Raw genomic sequence first — 17756 nt, forward strand, 5'->3', positions numbered from 1 at the left:
AATGAGACCCTTACACTGTTGCTGGCGGCCAATTAACTTAATTAATATCATAAATTCAGTAATAAAACACACAGGAAAATAAATACAGATCTGCCTATATTCAAAGGCTGTAAAACTAATCCCACGCAGATTATATACATACTCATTTCCAACATGCACACAAATTACAGCATTTGTTATAATCATAAAAAGGCATTTTTATAGCAGTTTCAAAGTGTGTATTGTCAATGGAATGTAGTTGAAGTTTCAGCAGCAAGAAGCAGAACTCCAGTCAGAAGCTCTGAGGAAGGTGTCTGATAGACACTGATGCGTAAGCATGGTAAGAGACATTACTGGTTGTGGATAAGAAAATTCTAATGCTTCATGTTCTACCAACCTGATGAAATTATTTTTGAGGGGCATCTTTCAAGTTTGATCTGGTACCTCTCTCTTCAACAACATGAGGGGAGTATCCTATTAGGTGACAGCAGGCTATCATAGCTAAAAGGAAGGCAGGGCAGACTGGAATGCCAGAGCTTTAGTTGCTGCTGATGCATGTAAGTGAAGGTGAGAAAGAGCCACTAAAGGAACTACATCGGCAAAACCAGTCGGAGTGACAGGCTGAGTAAAAATTATCATGAAAGTTCATCTGTGTTGGTAGCAATCATAGCAAAACATTGAACTTTATTTCAACACACAATTACAATGGGATCAAATTTTCAGCGACCACTGTCGCCTTCATTAATTATCCCTGAAAATTTGATCCCTTTGTTAATTACAATTACAATTACACTGTCGCCTTCATCAGGATAATTAATGAAGGCGACAGTGGTCGCTGAAAATTTGATCCCTTCCTAATTGTGTGTTGGAATAAAGTTCAACGTTTTGCTATGTAAGGCTGAATAAAGGTCCTAAACAGGAACCCTGCAGCTCCTAGGGGTCTTACTGAGGAAGGACTGTGGTGCAAAAAATGCCGGTCAGCTGAGGAATAATTCCAACTCCACTCATTAGTAAACGATTGTTCCCACTAGTCAATGATTGTTCAATCTGCTCATTAGGAAATGATAGTTCTGTGTAGCTTTGAGGAGGAAAGGAGGAGACATCTCGAAGCTGCCAAGGAAAAGCGGCACAGAACAGCACAAGTTAAACCAACTACTTCAGACTACCAGTGCAGCAGGTGCGGGAAGCTGAGTGTGTGCCTCAGCCTTTGGGCTAAGAAGCCACCAGAGGATCCACCCCACCTGATGAGGGTTTGCACAGAAGTCATTATCAGAAATCGATGGACTACCAGAGTTCTGTGTAGCGTCAAGACTTTATGTGCAGATCTTAGAGAGAACTGTTCTTTGGTTTGTCTTAGAAAGGAAGGATTGCAGTGCAAAAGACATCAGTCAGCTCAGGAATGGTTCCAACTCTACTCATTAGTGAACGATAGTTCTGCATAGTATCAGGACTTAACGTGCGGTTCTTAGAGAGAACTTTTCCTTGGTTTGTCTTGGAAAGAAAGGATTGCAGCAAAGAAAGATGTCAGATTCCAGATTGATGAGTTCACTCTACTCATCAGTGAACGATTGTTCTGCGTTGCGTCACAACTTAACGTGCGGATCTTAGAACTATTCCTTGTTTTGTCTTTGAAAGGTAGGAATGCAGCGCAAAAGATGTCAGATTCCATATTCATGACTCATCGGTGAACGATTGTTCTCCGTAGTGTCACGACTTAATGTGTGGATCATCTATGGCGTGTTTCTTGTCGCACGAAAAAGACACGGTGATGGCAAACCTCGTCCCCGACGCAAGTTTCTCAACAAAGTGGAGGTTTTCCGAACCCGAGGTGAAGAAGGAAACCCTCCCTGCGAGAAAAGAAAACGAGATTCAACAATTTTTAAACGTTTTTAAACGCAAATTATGCAAATAAATTAACATTATGCAAATCATACACTTTGCAGCACTTCCAATGAGCTAGATCATGCTTGATCCTAAACGTTTTCTATCCATGCACAGAAATAGATAGGCATGGTCCTGGATAGGATAGAAACCCTTACCCATTCAGGAATAGAACTACCAGTACAGGGGACAGCACACCATTAGAAGCTCTCATAGAAACATATGGTAAACATGCCAGAAATAAGCTGTCAAAAAACCATCCCCTTAACACAACAACATAAGCATTACTTGTATAGAGCTCTACCAGGCAGCCAAAACAAGACTAAAAGCCAGTCTTTTCATGCCAGGCAAGAAAAAGGCTGTTTTAGTTGGTTTGGATGCTCTCACCAATGGTTACTCAACATACTAGGCCTTCTGAGCATGCGTGTAAGAGGCACAGTAGATAGGCACAGTTCTGGACACAATATGGACTAGCACAGAGGTTTTTCCTGTCTTATTTCCATACTTGTACTGGGTTTCACTGTGCTGTTGGCCTAGCCTGAGTGTCAGCCTTGTTAGCTTTGGTCCACTCCCCAAGAGCACTAACGGTAGCAGATCTTGGGGACCAAAGCTAACAAGGCTGAGTCGGTGACACTCAGGCTACTATTGGTCTCCTTGTTGATCCTAACTGTAATCCATCTAGGCACAGAACTAGACAGGCACAGTCCTGGATACGATAGAACCCTAACCCATTCAGGAATAAAACTACTGGTACAAAGGCACAGTTCTGGATATGACATGGCCTTAGTTAGAAGTTTTACCTGTGGTTGTTCCTTACCTGTCCTGGGCTCCACGGTGCTGTTGGCTTCCTTATCCACAAACACAAACCTCCCCCCTGTAAAGTCACTGCCGTAGTCGGACAGATACAGCAGGGAGGTGTAGTCAAACGAACCGTAGGTCTCCTGGACAGGACAACAACGTCAAGTCGTCAACAACAACAACAATAACAACAAGAAAATAACAACAACATCGTAGTCAGACAGGTACAACAGGGAGGTGTAGTCAAACGAACCATAGGTCTCCTGGACAGGACAACAACGTCAAGTCGTCAACAACAACAACAATAACAAGAAAACAACAACAACATCATAGTTGGACAGGTACAGAAGGGACGTGTAGTCAAACGAACCATAGGTCTCCTGAACAGGACAACAACAACAATATCAACAACAACATTATCATTAGATAGCTTTAAGTAATGTTTAGAGTTAGATGTCCATGGGTAACATGTAGGTGTAACAAGTCGTTCAGTGTGATATATAGCTAGTTGCTGCCGCACTGTGTGCCTGCAAAGCTAGTGTGTTATGCCGAAGGGCGATTATACCGCTATACAGATACATACAGATACTTAACAACAACAGGCAATCAAAGTCTGACTCTATCTCTGGTAGAAGATACACTGCTCCCCCTGGCAGAACATAAAGAAACTGCAGAAACCCGTGCTATGAGTTTACAGTACAGTATCTTGTCTATGTGTAGATGCCAGTACTTAGTATATTGAGCTGAACTGTACCTTGTCAATGTGAGGATGCCAGTACTCGTCGTGTACAGTTTTTGCTGGCTTGGTCGTCATGCGAGAGAAGAACGTGGGGTGTGTGAGGTGGAGTCTGTCCTGCTCGATTCCAAACTCCGCAGCAATCGCCGATCGGATCCTGTTCTTTACCTTCCTGCGGGGAAGAGATAATGAATAATTAATAAAAAATGACTAATAAACTGGTGGACAATATTACCAACCACTAAGTATCTGATACCAGCCCAGAAAAGAACAAGAAACAGTCATGTCTTCAAATATCAGAGTTATCAACCAAGAATTGAGGTGTTCAAAAACTCGTATTTCCCGAGAACTTAGTAGAGTGGAACTTATTGCCACCAAGCATAGTTGGGGCATCATCACTAGAAAGCTTTAAACAACTCCTCCATAAGGGTGGTTATACCGGCTATACTGATACAGGTACAGAATAGAGGTGTCGACCAAAAAAACTGTGCATGTACCTACATGTAAAATTATTAACAAAATGTAGGTACAGGTCTGGAACTGATCACCTACTGTACCTGTACCTGTACATGTACAATTATTTAGGTACAGGTCTGGACCTGTTTCTTTAGGGATAACACTTTACACCCATTCCTTACTCAACTTGGGTGAAAATTAGTTCCTAGCTAGGTATGTAGGTTGCCCTATTGAATAGGACTATTTGACAATAGCCACATGCACCTCGAGCATGTTAAGGAATCCACCGCACTTCCAGAAAAGAGTATAGGGCAAGTTCCTGGTGTGAGTAGAAAATCAACATGCTGCAGGTTTAGCTTAGTTACAACACTTAGTGTGAGTTCCCTTTTGTATTGGAACTAAGCTTACTAGTAAACTTTGCAACTATGGATTCTACCAACACAGATGAGCTTTCATTCAAATATTGCAGGTTTCTCATGTGGTAATGCTTTTGGTTCTTACCTGTAGAGACTGAAGTCATCTTCAGAAAAAACAATCTTGTGGTTGCTTCTCTTCATCAACCTGAAGATTGGGAAACAAAAAAATTGTTAAAGCCTGATTTATGGGGGGGGGGTACCTACAGTCTACAGCATACAGCCTAAGTGTAACCAAGAAAAAAATACAAGTAGTATGGGTTACAGTCCTTCATACATGGACAGGACATAATCCCAAGGGTCTCATGTTTGAAAAGAGGACACAGTTTGAGCCTATGGGTGGGAGTGGGGAATACATGATAAGTTCAACCAAGGAGATTTAACCATGAAAAACTAGTATGGGTTAAAGTCCTTCATTTGGATAGGACATGAGCATCTAATGTTTGAAAAGAGGACATGATTTGAGACTATAGAGCTCATCAATACACAGCAAGCTGCGGTGAGCTACTATGTAAACCTTCATTTAGACCAGCCTAGTCTTACTGTGCAAAACTGGAGGGCTTATAACAGCTCAAGGAAGTTTACTGGCGATATACAAAACAAAAAAGCTGACATTTCCAGTACAGCATTTAACATTAAGCTCATTGTTTGTCATTATTTGTTTGTTTATTTGTTTGTATTCTTACTCATAAAGGTTGATGAAACTGTCTCCCTTTGACAGAGCTCCCGAATGAAGGTCCAAGATAGACGCCTACAAGAGAACACAAGATTCACAAATATGTACGTGTACTTAGTAGTAAATTACTTCCTGGACATGCAGCCATAAAAGATTCTTATTTTCTCATCATAACCAATGGTACAGGGAAATAATTTGGCGTATGAGACACAGACTTTAGGTACATCCCTGTTTTATCTAAGACATGTGCTCTTCCCTAACTCTTTCATAAAGTTGATGCCTGACACTACAAACTCCCTAACAGGACAAGACTGGTCTGTATTTCATATTTAGACTACAAAGTCTTGTAAAATACACACTAACTCCACTTTTTGCATCTCAACAAACATGCAGAACTAGAAGTTAGAACTCACCCCTCCGTTGGACCCGCCCAGTGCCAGGCCTCTCTTTGCTATCCTGGAGAATGGAGACCAGAAACAAGCTGTCAGGTTCATGTGAATGTGTGGACTACAGGGCTCAAAATTCACTTTTGGAAATAGACCAAAACATTGGGTGCACAGGAAATTTTTTGGGTGCACCATATGGAATAAGCTTACACAACAAAGACTTTATTATTTTTCTGACATTTAGATATCAAGAATATACTAGTACTGTATGGTTTATTTGTTTTTTCCCAAAAGTTTGGTAGTAAGCCAGAGTTACCTCTGGAGCTGTTTGGCCTCCTCGTGAGTCACCAGCCCATCCATGACTCCTCGGCCGCATCTTCTGGGCGTACATCCTGCACACAAACAAACAAACATCTATAACTACAGGTCGCTTGATGCATATAGTAGAGTGGATTCATTCCTCAAGCTAGCCGACATCTATCACACTTCAGTCATCCCTCAGTAAGACATCTGCAGCCGCATAGCTCCCATTTAGAACTTTTATTCAGCCTGTCACATGACCGGTTTCACCTGTGTGGCTTCTTCAAGTGTACAAAGCTTTTCCAGTGCATATTGCCCCGGTCAGTGGTAACATGATACCATAATTTCTTATTACTAATGGACATCTGTGGAGTGCCAGATGTTGGTTAGCTTGAGGTACAAAAAAAATGTATGACATTCATACATAATCTGATAAAGAAAAGATTTTGTAGTAACTTTTGACAGACCTTCTGTTGCATTGTCACATGTATCTGTAATGTTCTGGTTGATTAAAATAAATCTGAATCTGAAACAGTTTGGTACGTCATACAGTACTTGTAATTATACAATACAAGGTAAGGTGAATTATACATTGGATACACATATTCACAATGTCATGCATTTGTGAAAATAAAACTATATACAATGTATGACATATAATGTTATACAGCATATTTCAAGATTTACTAGTGCAGACAAGGGCATAATACATGCAAATTCACCTTCAAAGTGTTGATATTTTTTGTAGTCTTTACTGCAGGGCACATCGAGTGTCCTTTTCCGGACTGTCTCGTCTTGTCTCACGAACGTGGTGAGCCCTGATTGGTCGCCTCGGCTAGACAGCAGGGTCACAATTCCCAAGGTCAGCACGATGAAGGTCACGCGGAGGAGGATCCTTTTGGTTGTCTTGGCATGCATTCTGGGAGAACATTTGACAAGTTAGGTGAGCACTATAAGGCCTGGGGAAAAAAAGGGTTGTGTTGCCTGTTTCCTGACCAACCCTACAAAAAATTGCAGACGGATGTTCATGATTTCATGTTTGTAAATCCATGACATCTTGAACAATTAGCACTACCGGGTTAGCCCCGACCCTAAATCTGGTATTATGTAAAAAAAAAAAAAAGGATATCGAACAAGTTTAGCTCATTGAAGAGCTAATCTTCCACTGGTCCTGACAGAGAAGACAGACGCTATGTATGTAGTATTTACAGGTTCATTGTACTAGGGAAATTCCCCTAGCTCTTTTCGACAAGCATAATGAACAGTGGACCACGGCTTAACGTCCCGTCCTAAGGACTGCGACCCTAAACAGTAGCGTGCATGTTGGGTGAGCGACAACAGCCAGGATTTCAACTCCCAACCTCTTAGTCCAGAGGCAGGATCGCTAACCACTGGACTACGCACGCTACTACAAAGTTCATGTACCATAAGTCGGTGTACCATGGAATCTGTTATGTAACGACGATATGTTTTTATTTTGTGTAATCTGAATCCCTACAGGGGCTGATTCCATGGTCGGTCAGGAAACAGGTAACACACTTTTTCCCTAAGAAAGAAAGGAAAGGTCTCCCGTGCTCTTTGCAGAGCGTAGGGTGGTGCCCATCTCCATTTCCGTAGCCCTTGGGCGACACACAGTTGTGCAAAGCACTACAGCAGGGGGCTAGCCCGCGGGTAGTGCTGTGTGTTTGACCTTCCAACACCCTTTCTCATATGTGCTGAGTGCTAAGCAGAGAAAGAAGTGTGTACCATTTTTAAAGTCTTTGGTATGACCCGGCCGGGGTTTGAACTCACGACTTCCCGGTTACAGGGCGAGCACTCTACCAATTGAGCTATTGCACCACACTTTTTCCCTAGGCCTTATAAATACAGGTCAAGGTACCAATATTTAATCAAGAGATAAAGCATGCCCGTAGCCGGAATGCTCAAAGGTCCACTTTTTGGTCCACTTTTTATGTAAAGGTCCAAGATTTCTTGAAAAGATGGACTGGAATCGTAGAAAAACTGCTCCCTTTGTCATTGAATAAAAATTTATCTCTGATTTTTTCTTGGAAATCCTCTCAAAAATGCACAAAATGCCATTTTAGAAGGTTCATTTTTCAAAATTTTCCAGGGAGCATGCCCCCGGACCCCCCTAGGAACCTCGCGCCTTCGGCGCTCGAGGTCCCCTCCAGCAGTGGGAAGAACCCCCCCATTCAAAATCCTGGCTACGGGCATGTAAAGAGCCAAGTTCTCCCCACCTCTGCAGCTCTGGGTCCTGTGGTCCTTTCTGCTGCTCATGTCCTGATTTTTCCTGGGCGCCGTTTCCGTCTGGCAGACCCCTCTTCCCCCTCCGGCTTCGCGTTGACATGGTCCCTGAAACTGTGGCAGAATTTATAATAAGGAAGGTCCCTTTTATGGTGTTATATATACTGTTAAATATGTGAACGGTTTATTTCAAAACTGTCGCAAACATTATACTAAGCAGCCAGAGTGGCTGAATTGAGTTGTGACATGACAACAATTTGGTAAGAGCCGTATTCAGAATAAAACACTGGAGTAAAAACAATCTATACAAAATAGGGGAGCTGCACAATGTCACAATGTCAGGACTTTTCTGCACAGCTGCACATAGCATTGAAAAAATACCTTGTACCTGCACCAGACAAATTTTACCTGCACCACTCAAGACTTTGAAAAGAAATTATTGAAAAACTGTTCAGAAACCACTGCCACTATTTCTTATACACAGGTCATGCGTAATAGTAAGTTCCACATACACCTACATTTGTATATAAACCCAATACCGGTACCTGGGTACGTAACTGGACTGGTGCAGGTAGACAAATTATAATTATAAATGGCCATAAATTATTCAGCTCCAATTTTACCTGCACTAACCTGCAAATGCAGGTGGTACATGTATCTCAACAAGTTAACAATGTCTATACGGTACCTAAGAAATGTCGTGGAAAATATGAATGGTGTAACCTGCTTTATACGTACTGTTTTCCGGCGTTACCAGCGAACACGTTACACTTTTTACCCAACAGCCGCCATGTTTGTTTGCGGGTCAAAGGTGAAAATTGCGCGCGAAATCCAAACTGTGCAGTCGACAGGGAAGTCTCGCGGATTCACGCTGGGGAAAGAACCGCGAGATTTAAACGTGACTTTCGACTGCCTTCTCATTCATTTCTGATTAGACATTAAATACTATTAAAGAGAGAGGCTTTAAAGTGATTCTGTGTGATTAAATGACTTCGTGTCTTTGAGCAGAAAAAGAAATATAATAGCAGTCAAATGCTTAGGTATGTGAGAATTATATGAGGGTCTGCATGGGGGGTCCTGGCAACGGTTAACGGTGAATTCAGCAGGGCCGATAACGCTTAACGGTAAATTCAGGACGGTCGGCAACGCTTAACGGTAAATTGACAGACTTTTTTTCGTTCGAGCTGCACTGGATTTGGTATCTCGCTTTGTGAGAAAAGGTGATCACTGACAAAATTACGTATATCTTACATGTAATGAAGCACGCATTAAAGGTATGTGTACCCTGTGTTCCCCACATGCCCTGGTCCCCGAGTGCGTCCACAAATAAAGGGGAGTCCGAGTCGACGTCAGCCAGCTTGCATTTTTTCAGTCTGCCCAGTGGATTTTGAGAGGGGAGCGTCGTAATCTAGGGGGGTCCGGGGGAATGCTCCCCCCGGGAAATTTAGGATTTTTAAGCCTTCAAAAACGCAATTTCCCACATTTTGAGAGGCAAATCATGGTGTTGAAAGTGTTTGTCGGTCCTTCTGATGTTTTCATATTTTACTCAAGATTTTTGTTAATTTGCCTGTCAAGGTTGACGGATTCTTGGAAAAAAATTCTGTAACTCTCCGCAAACTTCCGGAAATTGACAGGAAAGCTGGTTCTGGCTAGAGCCGAAGGGACCGAGCGCAGAAGCGCGAGTCGAGCGCCAAAGGCGCGAGCAATGTAGGGGGGTCCGGGGGCATTTTCCCCCGGGAAATTTTGTATTTTGAACCTTCAATGACGCATTTTCCTGCACTTTGAAAGGCAAAATTAGGCGTAACGAAGAATTATTCATTAACGCTTAACGCTGAATTTAGGACGACAAATAACGTTTTACGTTGAATTAAAACGACCAATAACGCTTCACGAGGAATATACTGATAACGCTTAACGTTAAATTAGAGCGGGCCGGCAACGATTAACGGTAAATTAAAATAGCTCATAACGGTTAACGAAAAAGGGCATGCAGACCCTCTTATATCTGTCGCTGGGATACACGATATTCGCGACAGTATATTAAGAAAGGTTACTTTTGACGTCTGCCTTTCATTTCATATATATGAAGTATCAAGCTTCTACTTCTTCTTCTTCTATACAATACTGGACAATGCCCCTCACGGGGTATAACGACTCCAGCGTTTACAAGTGAGCAGAAGAAAACATTGCGTTTTATTGAAGTTGAGGTTTTATTAAGAAATGAACGTGCGGGTTGAATAGCCCAAATTGCGTCCACATTACAAAAATGCAACATTCATTATACTTAAGCAAAACTTTACAACCTGTACAGAGCAACATCATATTCACATTTACATATACAAATAAGAAAAAAGTCTATTTTGCTTTACAATATTAGAGTTTAATTTTTCACAATACTGATGTTGGTTTTCTTTAACACATTGAAACACGTCAAAGTTTTAATACATGCAAATGTCTTTGACATTGACTGCTGGGACGGTTGACCTTTACCTTTGACAGTTCCCTCTACCTCTGACCTCTTACCTATGACATGTACCTTTACCTCTTGCTTCTACCTTTGACCTCTTACCTCTGACGAGTACCTCTACATCTGACGAGTACCTCTACATCTGATCTTTTACCTATGACAGGTAACTTTACTTCTGACCTTTACCTCTGACCTCTCGCTCTGACCTCTACCTCTTACATCTACCTCTGACCTCTAACCTCTAGCTATGACGGTTCCCTTTACCTCTGACCTCTACCTCTGCCTAGTCTAACGAGCACGCATCCCAGATGTAAGGAATGTCCAAGTTACGTTCCACTTTTCTACCAGTCGTTGCACAGTTTGAGTCCGACACAAGCTTTGCCGATTTCGGATCTTGCGCGTAAAAGCCAACAATGTCCACTCTGGTCAGAGTACTGTTCGCTTCCACCGCCTCCACCAGGTTTTTCAGCGTGAGGCCGCTGCAGAACAGCGCTAGGGGGCGCTGCTGAATGACGAAGCTGAACGTCCGGAGGACCGGGTTCGTCCGCAGCACCTCCGTGACGTCACGCAGCAGCTCGTTCGGGTTGCAGGACGGAGGAACGTCCTCTAGCGTCAAGGAGAAGCACTGCAGGGAGCGGTTGGTCGTCAGGGCCCGCAGGATCTCGGAGACCGCCGTTGTTTCTCTGGGCGTACTGGTCTGGAAGGGACAATACCTCTGTGAAAATCTTTGGATTCAGAATAAGGTCAATGACCTGAACCAGACGTCTGTCACCACGGTAACTAGTGTTGGATTAAATAATGTTGCAATTTTATAGTAGGAGGGATTTAGACTCACTTTAGGTCATGACATTGTCCTTATTTGTTTGGAGAAGAAGAAGAAGAGGAAGGAGCAAAAACAATATATTTTCCTCCCGCGAATGTAAACGTAACAAATAGTACATAAACATAACAATTAACTCCTACATAGCCAACAAAACATGTTCTTCCTTACCATTTATTGATCCATTTCCACCCATTGCTGTTCTCTGTTGTTTTTTGTCATGTATTTTGTCACTCTATACTTAGCTATGATAAGCTAGAGTACCTCACCACCATTTCTTGTATTGTCCATGTTAAATTGTAAAAGAAAAAAAAGGTAAAACAGAAAACTCGCCTCCGCGGCTGTCAGCTGTAGTTTCTTGAGCACGACGTTCCTGGTGACGAGGTCCCGCGTGCCGGTCAGGATGAGTATGTCTGCCCTGGGGACCTGCAAACTGAACTCCTGCAGCGTTCTCTCCCCTGTGACAGCCTGCAGCAGCGGGATCACCTGTAAGGTGTAGGCTCGCGTTGCAGGCTTCTCGCTGTGCACTTCTGTGTCCTGGATGGCGACTGACATTTTCCTGCAAAAATATAAAATTAGTAACGCATTTGCACTGCTGGTTAACAACCACGTGCAGCTAAAGCGAGCTCGTTCTACCATGCAACCTGCTACAATATTTATTCCAACATATATGGCAACGTATCCAGCACCAGCCCCTGGAGATCTGACCTGCCACTTTGCTACGTTAATCCAATCCAACACCCGTTACCATGGTGACAGCCGTCCGGTCCAGGCCATTGCCTTATTTGTTTGGAACGAAAGAAGAGGAAACGGAGCAAAACAAAATCTGTATCTGTATCTGTATAGCCGGTATAACCGCCTTTCGGCGTAACACACCAGCTTCGCAGTCACGCGGCGCGGCGGCAGCTGGCTATATTACACCGATCGACTTGTTACACCTAACCCTTGAACTTCTAGCTCTAGACATTGTTTAAAGCTATCTATTGACAATGCCCCTACTGTACTTGGTGACAGTGAGTTCCACTCTGCGATAGTTCTAGGAAAGAAGGTAATCTGCGAAGGTAAACATGATAACGCACCTCATCTGCGGCGAAGTCTGGAGCATGCGCACGACGGGAGACAGCAGACTGAGCCTGTTCTCGGCGGAGGTCTCATTCTCCAGCTGACTGAAGCACGATTCCTCCAGCTCCAATGTGAATTCCTGAAAATGGGGAAATCAAGGGTGAAATATAGCGTTTACGGCGCTGAACGAAGACGGGGGGCGACACAAGTTATCTGACACGTACGACCCTCTACTGCAATCACGTGTTTCCGACGTCACGTCCCGGAAGCTGCAGTAGACGGGTCCATTCCGTGAACAAGACTGACGGAGTCATAATTTACTTATTGTTGGGTAGAACATTTTTGTCATATGTATACTAACACAGATGAACTTTCATGCTAAAAAATTATATTCATTTGCACATTCATGTCCATGAGGGCTAAGCGCAGGACATGTAGTTTAACATGAGTCGTATAGACACTAAAATTCTACAGAGGTGCTACACTACATAACACACTACCACCACACACCTGTAGAGACGACACTGCCAGGGCCTCGAACGGCAGAGAGCAGAACTCCTCCGCAAACCTGGAGTCGTAGTCGTACAGGATCCGGAAGTTCGCGCGGCAGAGAGACCTGGAGGGGGGGGGGCACAGTGTTAAATATCTTTTCAACTATAGCGGTCTGGCGTTACAATTTGTTGAATGTTTACCTTACACATGGTCTAGCCCAACAAACTGCTAGTACCGCTCTGTTTATTCTAACACTAAATTCATATATCTCACGATCTGCCACTTGCTACATAATGTAATCCAACACCGCAGGTTTCTGCTACGGCTATCACCATGGTAACTGGTGCTGTAGCAGACACCCTGTGGTGTTGGATTACATTATGTAGCAAGTGGCAGATCATGAGATATATGAATTTAGTGTTAGAATAAACAGAGCAGCACTAGTAGTTCGTTGGACGTTTGAGCTAAACTAACTTATTTGTTTGTTTGTTTGTTTGTTTGTTTGTTTGTTTGTTTGTTTGTTTGAACTAAGGAAGGAGAAACGGAGGAGAAACTGAGAAAAACAATTTTTATATGTTTCCTTCTGCAAAGGTAAACATAAAAACTGACCTGCTCGCCGTCATGGCGTCGATGATAGCGCCGAACGCCGGGCGGGAGATGGTGATGTTGTCGATGTGGCACGACACCTGTATGTATAAATATATATAAATATGTATAAATATGTATATATGTGTATAAATATGTTTAAATATGCATAAATATGCATAAATATGTATAAATATGCCAAAAACAGTTACTCAAGCAACTGGACACGATTTTGGAAACGGTCAAACGTTTCAGGTAGCATCCACTACCTCCGTTCGTCAGTGACACTGACGAAAGGTAGTAAAATTCATGTATAATGTATGAAGATGTACAAATCTGTAGAAATCTGTATAAATACGTAATAAATATGTATAGATATGTATAAAGCAAACGCACACCTCGTCGATAGCCTTGTGCCTCTGCAGCAGGCGCCTGAGGCTGCGGCAGTCCAGGCTGATGGACCCCCCGCAGGACCGCGCGGAGCTCAGGTTCAGGTTGTCCTCGAACACGAGGCTACGCACCCGGAGGTCAGCGTCCTGAAGGGCGGAGAAGAACATCGGAAGCCGCGCGGGGAGACGGCCAGACACGCTGATCTGCGGGGAGAGGGAAGGTACAATGTATTTTTCATTATTTTCATGTACTTATTCATCTCTTATTTATTTTGTTATTTATTCGTTAGGCTGAAGAATAGTTAAGATACAACCATGACATTGTCGTCAAACCGAGCGAGAGAACATGGGATATAGAAATTAAAGGGCAAAAAAACAACAAAACGTGCGGAAAGAGAGAAGGCATTCTCGTGAACCCGACAGGTAAGTAAGACACAGAATGCGGGAAAAGATCTCCGCCTCGTCAAAACTACAGCATGCATCTCCGTCAACAAGTGTAAGAGGTGGGGTTACGGGTAGGATGGTAGTAGAGGGGCTGTGATGTGATATCTGGCAACACCTCTGCTACAAGGTCTGCCTTCTCCCACGCCCAGTGTCGGTCATGGGGCTAGGTAGGTAGGTGACTAGCACAACAAGAAGACGCGAAGAAGGCATAAGAAGTCATGTTACCTGTAGTGTGTTGACGAAGACCTGGTCCCTGCGGCCCGTCTGCTCCCTGCCCTGGAACTTGAGCACGTCCGCGATGCTGTAGAGACACGCCGCCGTGCACTTCTCCGTGATGTGCAGCTTCTCCGTGAAGAACTGCGCCAGAACGTGCACGAAGCTAGTCTGAGATCGGCACTCCTGAACATAACAGTACACAGTATTAATGGGCGATCCCTGGCCTCTATCAGGCTCCGGAAGGCTGCTGGAAAGAGTAGACATTGGCCAAATAGTTTACACTTTTCAAAGCCAATATTCTAGTCATTTATCTACATACTGAGTTAAAACCACACTATCCCAATGTATATTGACCCTCATGGAGCAAAAATACCCAACATTCTGACGGAACATTCGGCCCTAGGCTGATTTGTACGTTCCCACCAAGAAAATAAAGGACTCATGTTGGGCTCGTTTCTGGAGTTTTAAATGCTAAAAGTATGTAATGCTGCTTGAAATGTGCTAATGTGAAGCAGTATGTGTCAAAGTCACAACGATATTGCCTTATTCAGAATATTTCCAGTTTTGCTGTCCTGAAATCGCATTGGATGCCTTTAACTATAGAAATCCCCGAGCAAAACTGTGCTCTGCTAAATATCCAAGCAGATCCTAGGGTGAAAAAAGACAGTATCAAATCGCCAGGCAGTATCCATTCGCCAAAGAGGGTCCGACCCTTGGGTGGCGTATTGCACCCTCTCTGGCTAATGGATACTGTCTGGCAAATGGATACTGTCTTTTGCCACCCTAAGATCTGCTTGGAGATTGTTGCTCTACCTGCAAACACTCCAGCCCGGTCCGCAGCAGGTCGGTTAGCCGGAGCTCGGCCTCGCGAGACTTGGGCACCCGCTCCACCTCCTTCCGGTAGAACTTGATCTCCCGCTCGATGGTCCGGATCAGCGGGCTGGCCTTGGACTTCAGGTGCCCGGCTGTCAATCAATCAATCAAAAATGGCTGTGAATCAATCAAAAATCACAAGACGTGTGGGGACACACTCAAGTTTTTTCAACTTATGTTAATGCCCCACCAACACAGGGGACAAGACAATACTCTTTTTTTTCTTCCGGTAGATCTTGATCTCCCGCTCGATGTCAATCAAACAATCAATCAATCAATCAATCAATCAAAAATAGTTTATTGATCAATAATGAACACTAGAAAGGTAACATTTGCAAAGCAAGTGCATAATATTTACATATCAATATAGTCTGTTCTGTTAATTCCTACTCAAACAAATTCATATAGTCATTAATATGGTCAGACAGAAGTATAAATCCCTCCTGCAATAAAATTGCAACATTATGTAACCCAACACTAGTTACCATGGTGAGAGACGTCAGCAAATCAGGTCATTGGCCAGGTCAGAGGTCAGTGTTTGGAAGAAGAAGAAGAGGAGGAGACGTAGCCCAAACAATATATTTTCCTTCGGTTAACATAACAAAGTATCCAAGATGGTCCAGAAACACATACAAAGTTAAGAACAATATCATAGAACAGAACCATACCTGTGAAAAGACAAACCAGAGAGTTGTCCCGTTCCAGGCATGCCTGCAGGTATTGCGCGGTTTGCCGAGAATTCGGTTGACTCTTCGCCTTCTCTCCTACGTAAAAAGCTGCGAAGTACTCCTGCCATGTTCTGTTAATAAACGAGCACTTCTGTGACAGCACCAGCTCGTTCTGTAGTCCCCTCTCGTACTGTTTCTCAATCCTCAGAACCCCCATGGGTAGGAGTCTGTCCAGAACCTTGTAGGTGTCTCTTAAGTCCTGTACGGAAAACGTCGTCCTGTTGCACTTGAGCTCCTCCCAGGCGATTTGACCGAGCGCCATGAGTCGGAGGTGGATGTCCTTCCACGACCTGTGTTTTTTAGGGGGTTTTTTATTCATCAAAATATCAAAACATAACAAGGACAGTTTGAAGCTGCAATCAAATTTATAACTTATATTAACAGCGCCACACAACAAAAAAGTACAATTAATATTTAACTACACAAAGTTGACGTATCTGATACGTCAAATAATCTGTGCGCCGTAGTGCCACCACTCCAACACATTAAAAAATACTATGCTAACAAAGTTATTTGAAAAATAAGATTACGTGTTAACCTCCTACATCTCATTGGCGGAAACACATCCGCGTGTTTTTGAGTTACGTAAGTCAAGAGTTAATCAGATACTTCGTTGGATAACCTATTGTACAGTTGATTTATATTGATTTGATTGTTAATGTGATTTTCAGTTCAGTTTATGTTAGTCTGTTGTTAAGTCTGTTATAATAAGTCTGTTGTTAAGTCTGTTATATTATTTTATTATACCCCGTTGTTATATTTTGGATGTTTTAATTGGAGTCCAGGAAGAATAGTGGAAAATGTATTCACTCAAGGAGATCTAAATAAATGAAAGCAAACCAGACCTGTCTCCGTCCAGGATGTAGGGTTTGACGGAGTAGGGCGACATGAGAAGACGCCGGAACACCTCCGTGTAGAGCTCGGTCACGGTGGTGGGGAGTCGGAAGGGCTGGGCGTCCTGGCCGACCTGCAGATTTATTCATTCACATATATTTATTGAGGTATGGGTGAAGGTATGGATGAGGTAGTACACAAACTCTTACTGTGGAACCCGAGTCATGGAAACAGAAGTCGCGGAAGACCACACTTGACTCACATTAAACAGCTAGAAGCTGGCAGTGGAATGAACCTGAACCAACTGCCTGCAGTCTGGAGGACAGAGAGCAATGGGGACAGATAGTCATGAGAGATTCCGAGCGAGCTCAACACAGTGAGTGAGTGAGTGAGAGTGATATCTATTGAGTATTAGGCAAGAAACATAGTGACTTATGTGACGCCTAGCCTTCTACTGAAAAACATCAAACGAGAGTAAAACACAATGAAAAATAATACAGAATACACTCTGTGCAGAGCATAATCTCCATTTCTGCAGCCCTTGGGCCACGCAGTTGTGCAAGCACTACAGCAGGTAGTGTTGTGTATTTGATTGTCATAGATACTGAGCGCTAAGCAGAGAAAGCAGTCTGTACCATTTGTAAAGTCTTTGGTATGACCCGGCCGGGGTTTGAACTCACGATCTCCGAACTCTCTACCTAATTGAGCTATTGCTATAATACAAAAATTGGTAACAGAAAAAATGAGTACACCAGACCTGTAGGTGACAGAGCAGCGCGAGGCATGACGGGTTACTGGCGAGCTCCAGCAGCTGCGGGTTGGTCTCGATCTCCGCAACCAGCCGCTCCGCCAGGGACGCCTGGAGTGAGTGAATGAATGAATGAATGAATGAATGAATGAATATATGAATGAATGAATGAATGAATGAATGAATGAATGAATGAATGAATGAATGAATGAATGGATGAATGAATGAA

General features: G+C 43.3%; 3 protein-coding genes across 3 annotated transcripts; all 3 read right to left on the reverse strand.

Moving 5' to 3' along the window:
• Window positions 1–1308: 1308 nt before the first annotated feature.
• LOC109462753 (2-oxoglutarate and iron-dependent oxygenase domain-containing protein 3-like) lies at window positions 1309–6543 on the reverse strand. The gene is made up of 8 exons (XM_019759328.1): window positions 6348–6543; window positions 5642–5717; window positions 5353–5395; window positions 4950–5014; window positions 4352–4411; window positions 3413–3566; window positions 2678–2801; window positions 1309–1826 (listed from the first exon to the last, which is right to left on the reverse strand). The coding sequence occupies exons 1-8, from the start codon at window positions 6541–6543 to the stop codon at window positions 1687–1689; spliced, it is 858 nt and encodes a 285-aa protein (XP_019614887.1). The 3' UTR covers window positions 1309–1686.
• A 3701-nt stretch (window positions 6544–10244) lies between these two features.
• Window positions 10245–13045, reverse strand: LOC109462624. Its single transcript, XM_019759187.1, has 5 exons — window positions 12984–13045; window positions 12729–12834; window positions 12236–12357; window positions 11490–11715; window positions 10245–11033 (listed from the first exon to the last, which is right to left on the reverse strand). The coding sequence occupies exons 1-5, from the start codon at window positions 13043–13045 to the stop codon at window positions 10620–10622; spliced, it is 930 nt and encodes a 309-aa protein (XP_019614746.1). The 3' UTR covers window positions 10245–10619.
• Window positions 13046–14344: 1299 nt separating this feature from the next.
• Window positions 14345–17129, reverse strand: LOC109462625. The gene is made up of 5 exons (XM_019759188.1): window positions 17085–17129; window positions 16791–16912; window positions 15886–16235; window positions 15158–15309; window positions 14345–14527 (listed from the first exon to the last, which is right to left on the reverse strand). The coding sequence occupies exons 1-5, from the start codon at window positions 17127–17129 to the stop codon at window positions 14345–14347; spliced, it is 852 nt and encodes a 283-aa protein (XP_019614747.1).
• Between the last annotated feature and the right edge of the window lie 627 nt (window positions 17130–17756).

This window comes from Branchiostoma belcheri, unplaced genomic scaffold (genome assembly GCF_001625305.1).
Source record: "Branchiostoma belcheri isolate BF01 breed outbred unplaced genomic scaffold, Haploidv18h27 scaffold12, whole genome shotgun sequence".
Classification (NCBI taxonomy): domain Eukaryota; kingdom Metazoa; phylum Chordata; class Leptocardii; order Amphioxiformes; family Branchiostomatidae; genus Branchiostoma; species Branchiostoma belcheri.

Bases quoted from the DNA above. Each gene is read 5' to 3' on its own strand.
- LOC109462625 (XM_019759188.1), bottom strand. From the start codon at position 17,129: ATGACTATCTGTCCCCATTGCTCTCTGTCCTCCAGACTGCAGGCA. The intron at 16,913-17,084 runs GTTGGTTCAGGT...ATAAATCTGCAG, and splicing joins TGTCCTCCAGACTGCAGGCA to GTCGGCCAGGACGCCCAGCC. The intron at 14,528-15,157 runs GTAGAGCAACAA...TGTTATGTTCAG, and splicing joins CCGGGCTGGAGTGTTTGCAG to GAGTGCCGATCTCAGACTAG.
- LOC109462624 (XM_019759187.1), bottom strand. From the start codon at position 13,045: ATGGTGATAGCCGTAGCAGAAACCTGCGGTGTTGGATTACATTATGTA. The intron at 12,835-12,983 runs GTGAGATATATG...CCCCCCCTCCAG, and splicing joins TATGTAGCAAGTGGCAGATC to GTCTCTCTGCCGCGCGAACT. The intron at 11,034-11,489 runs GCGAGTTTTCTG...TGTCCCTTCCAG, and splicing joins TACAGCTGACAGCCGCGGAG to ACCAGTACGCCCAGAGAAAC.
- LOC109462753 (XM_019759328.1), bottom strand. From the start codon at position 6,543: ATGCATGCCAAGACAACCAAAAGGATCCTCCTCCGCGTGACCTTCATC. The intron at 3,567-4,351 runs GTAAGAACCAAA...TCTTCCCCGCAG, and splicing joins GATGACTTCAGTCTCTACAG to GAAGGTAAAGAACAGGATCC. The intron at 1,827-2,677 runs GTAAGGAACAAC...CTTTTCTCGCAG, and splicing joins CACCGTGGAGCCCAGGACAG to GGAGGGTTTCCTTCTTCACC.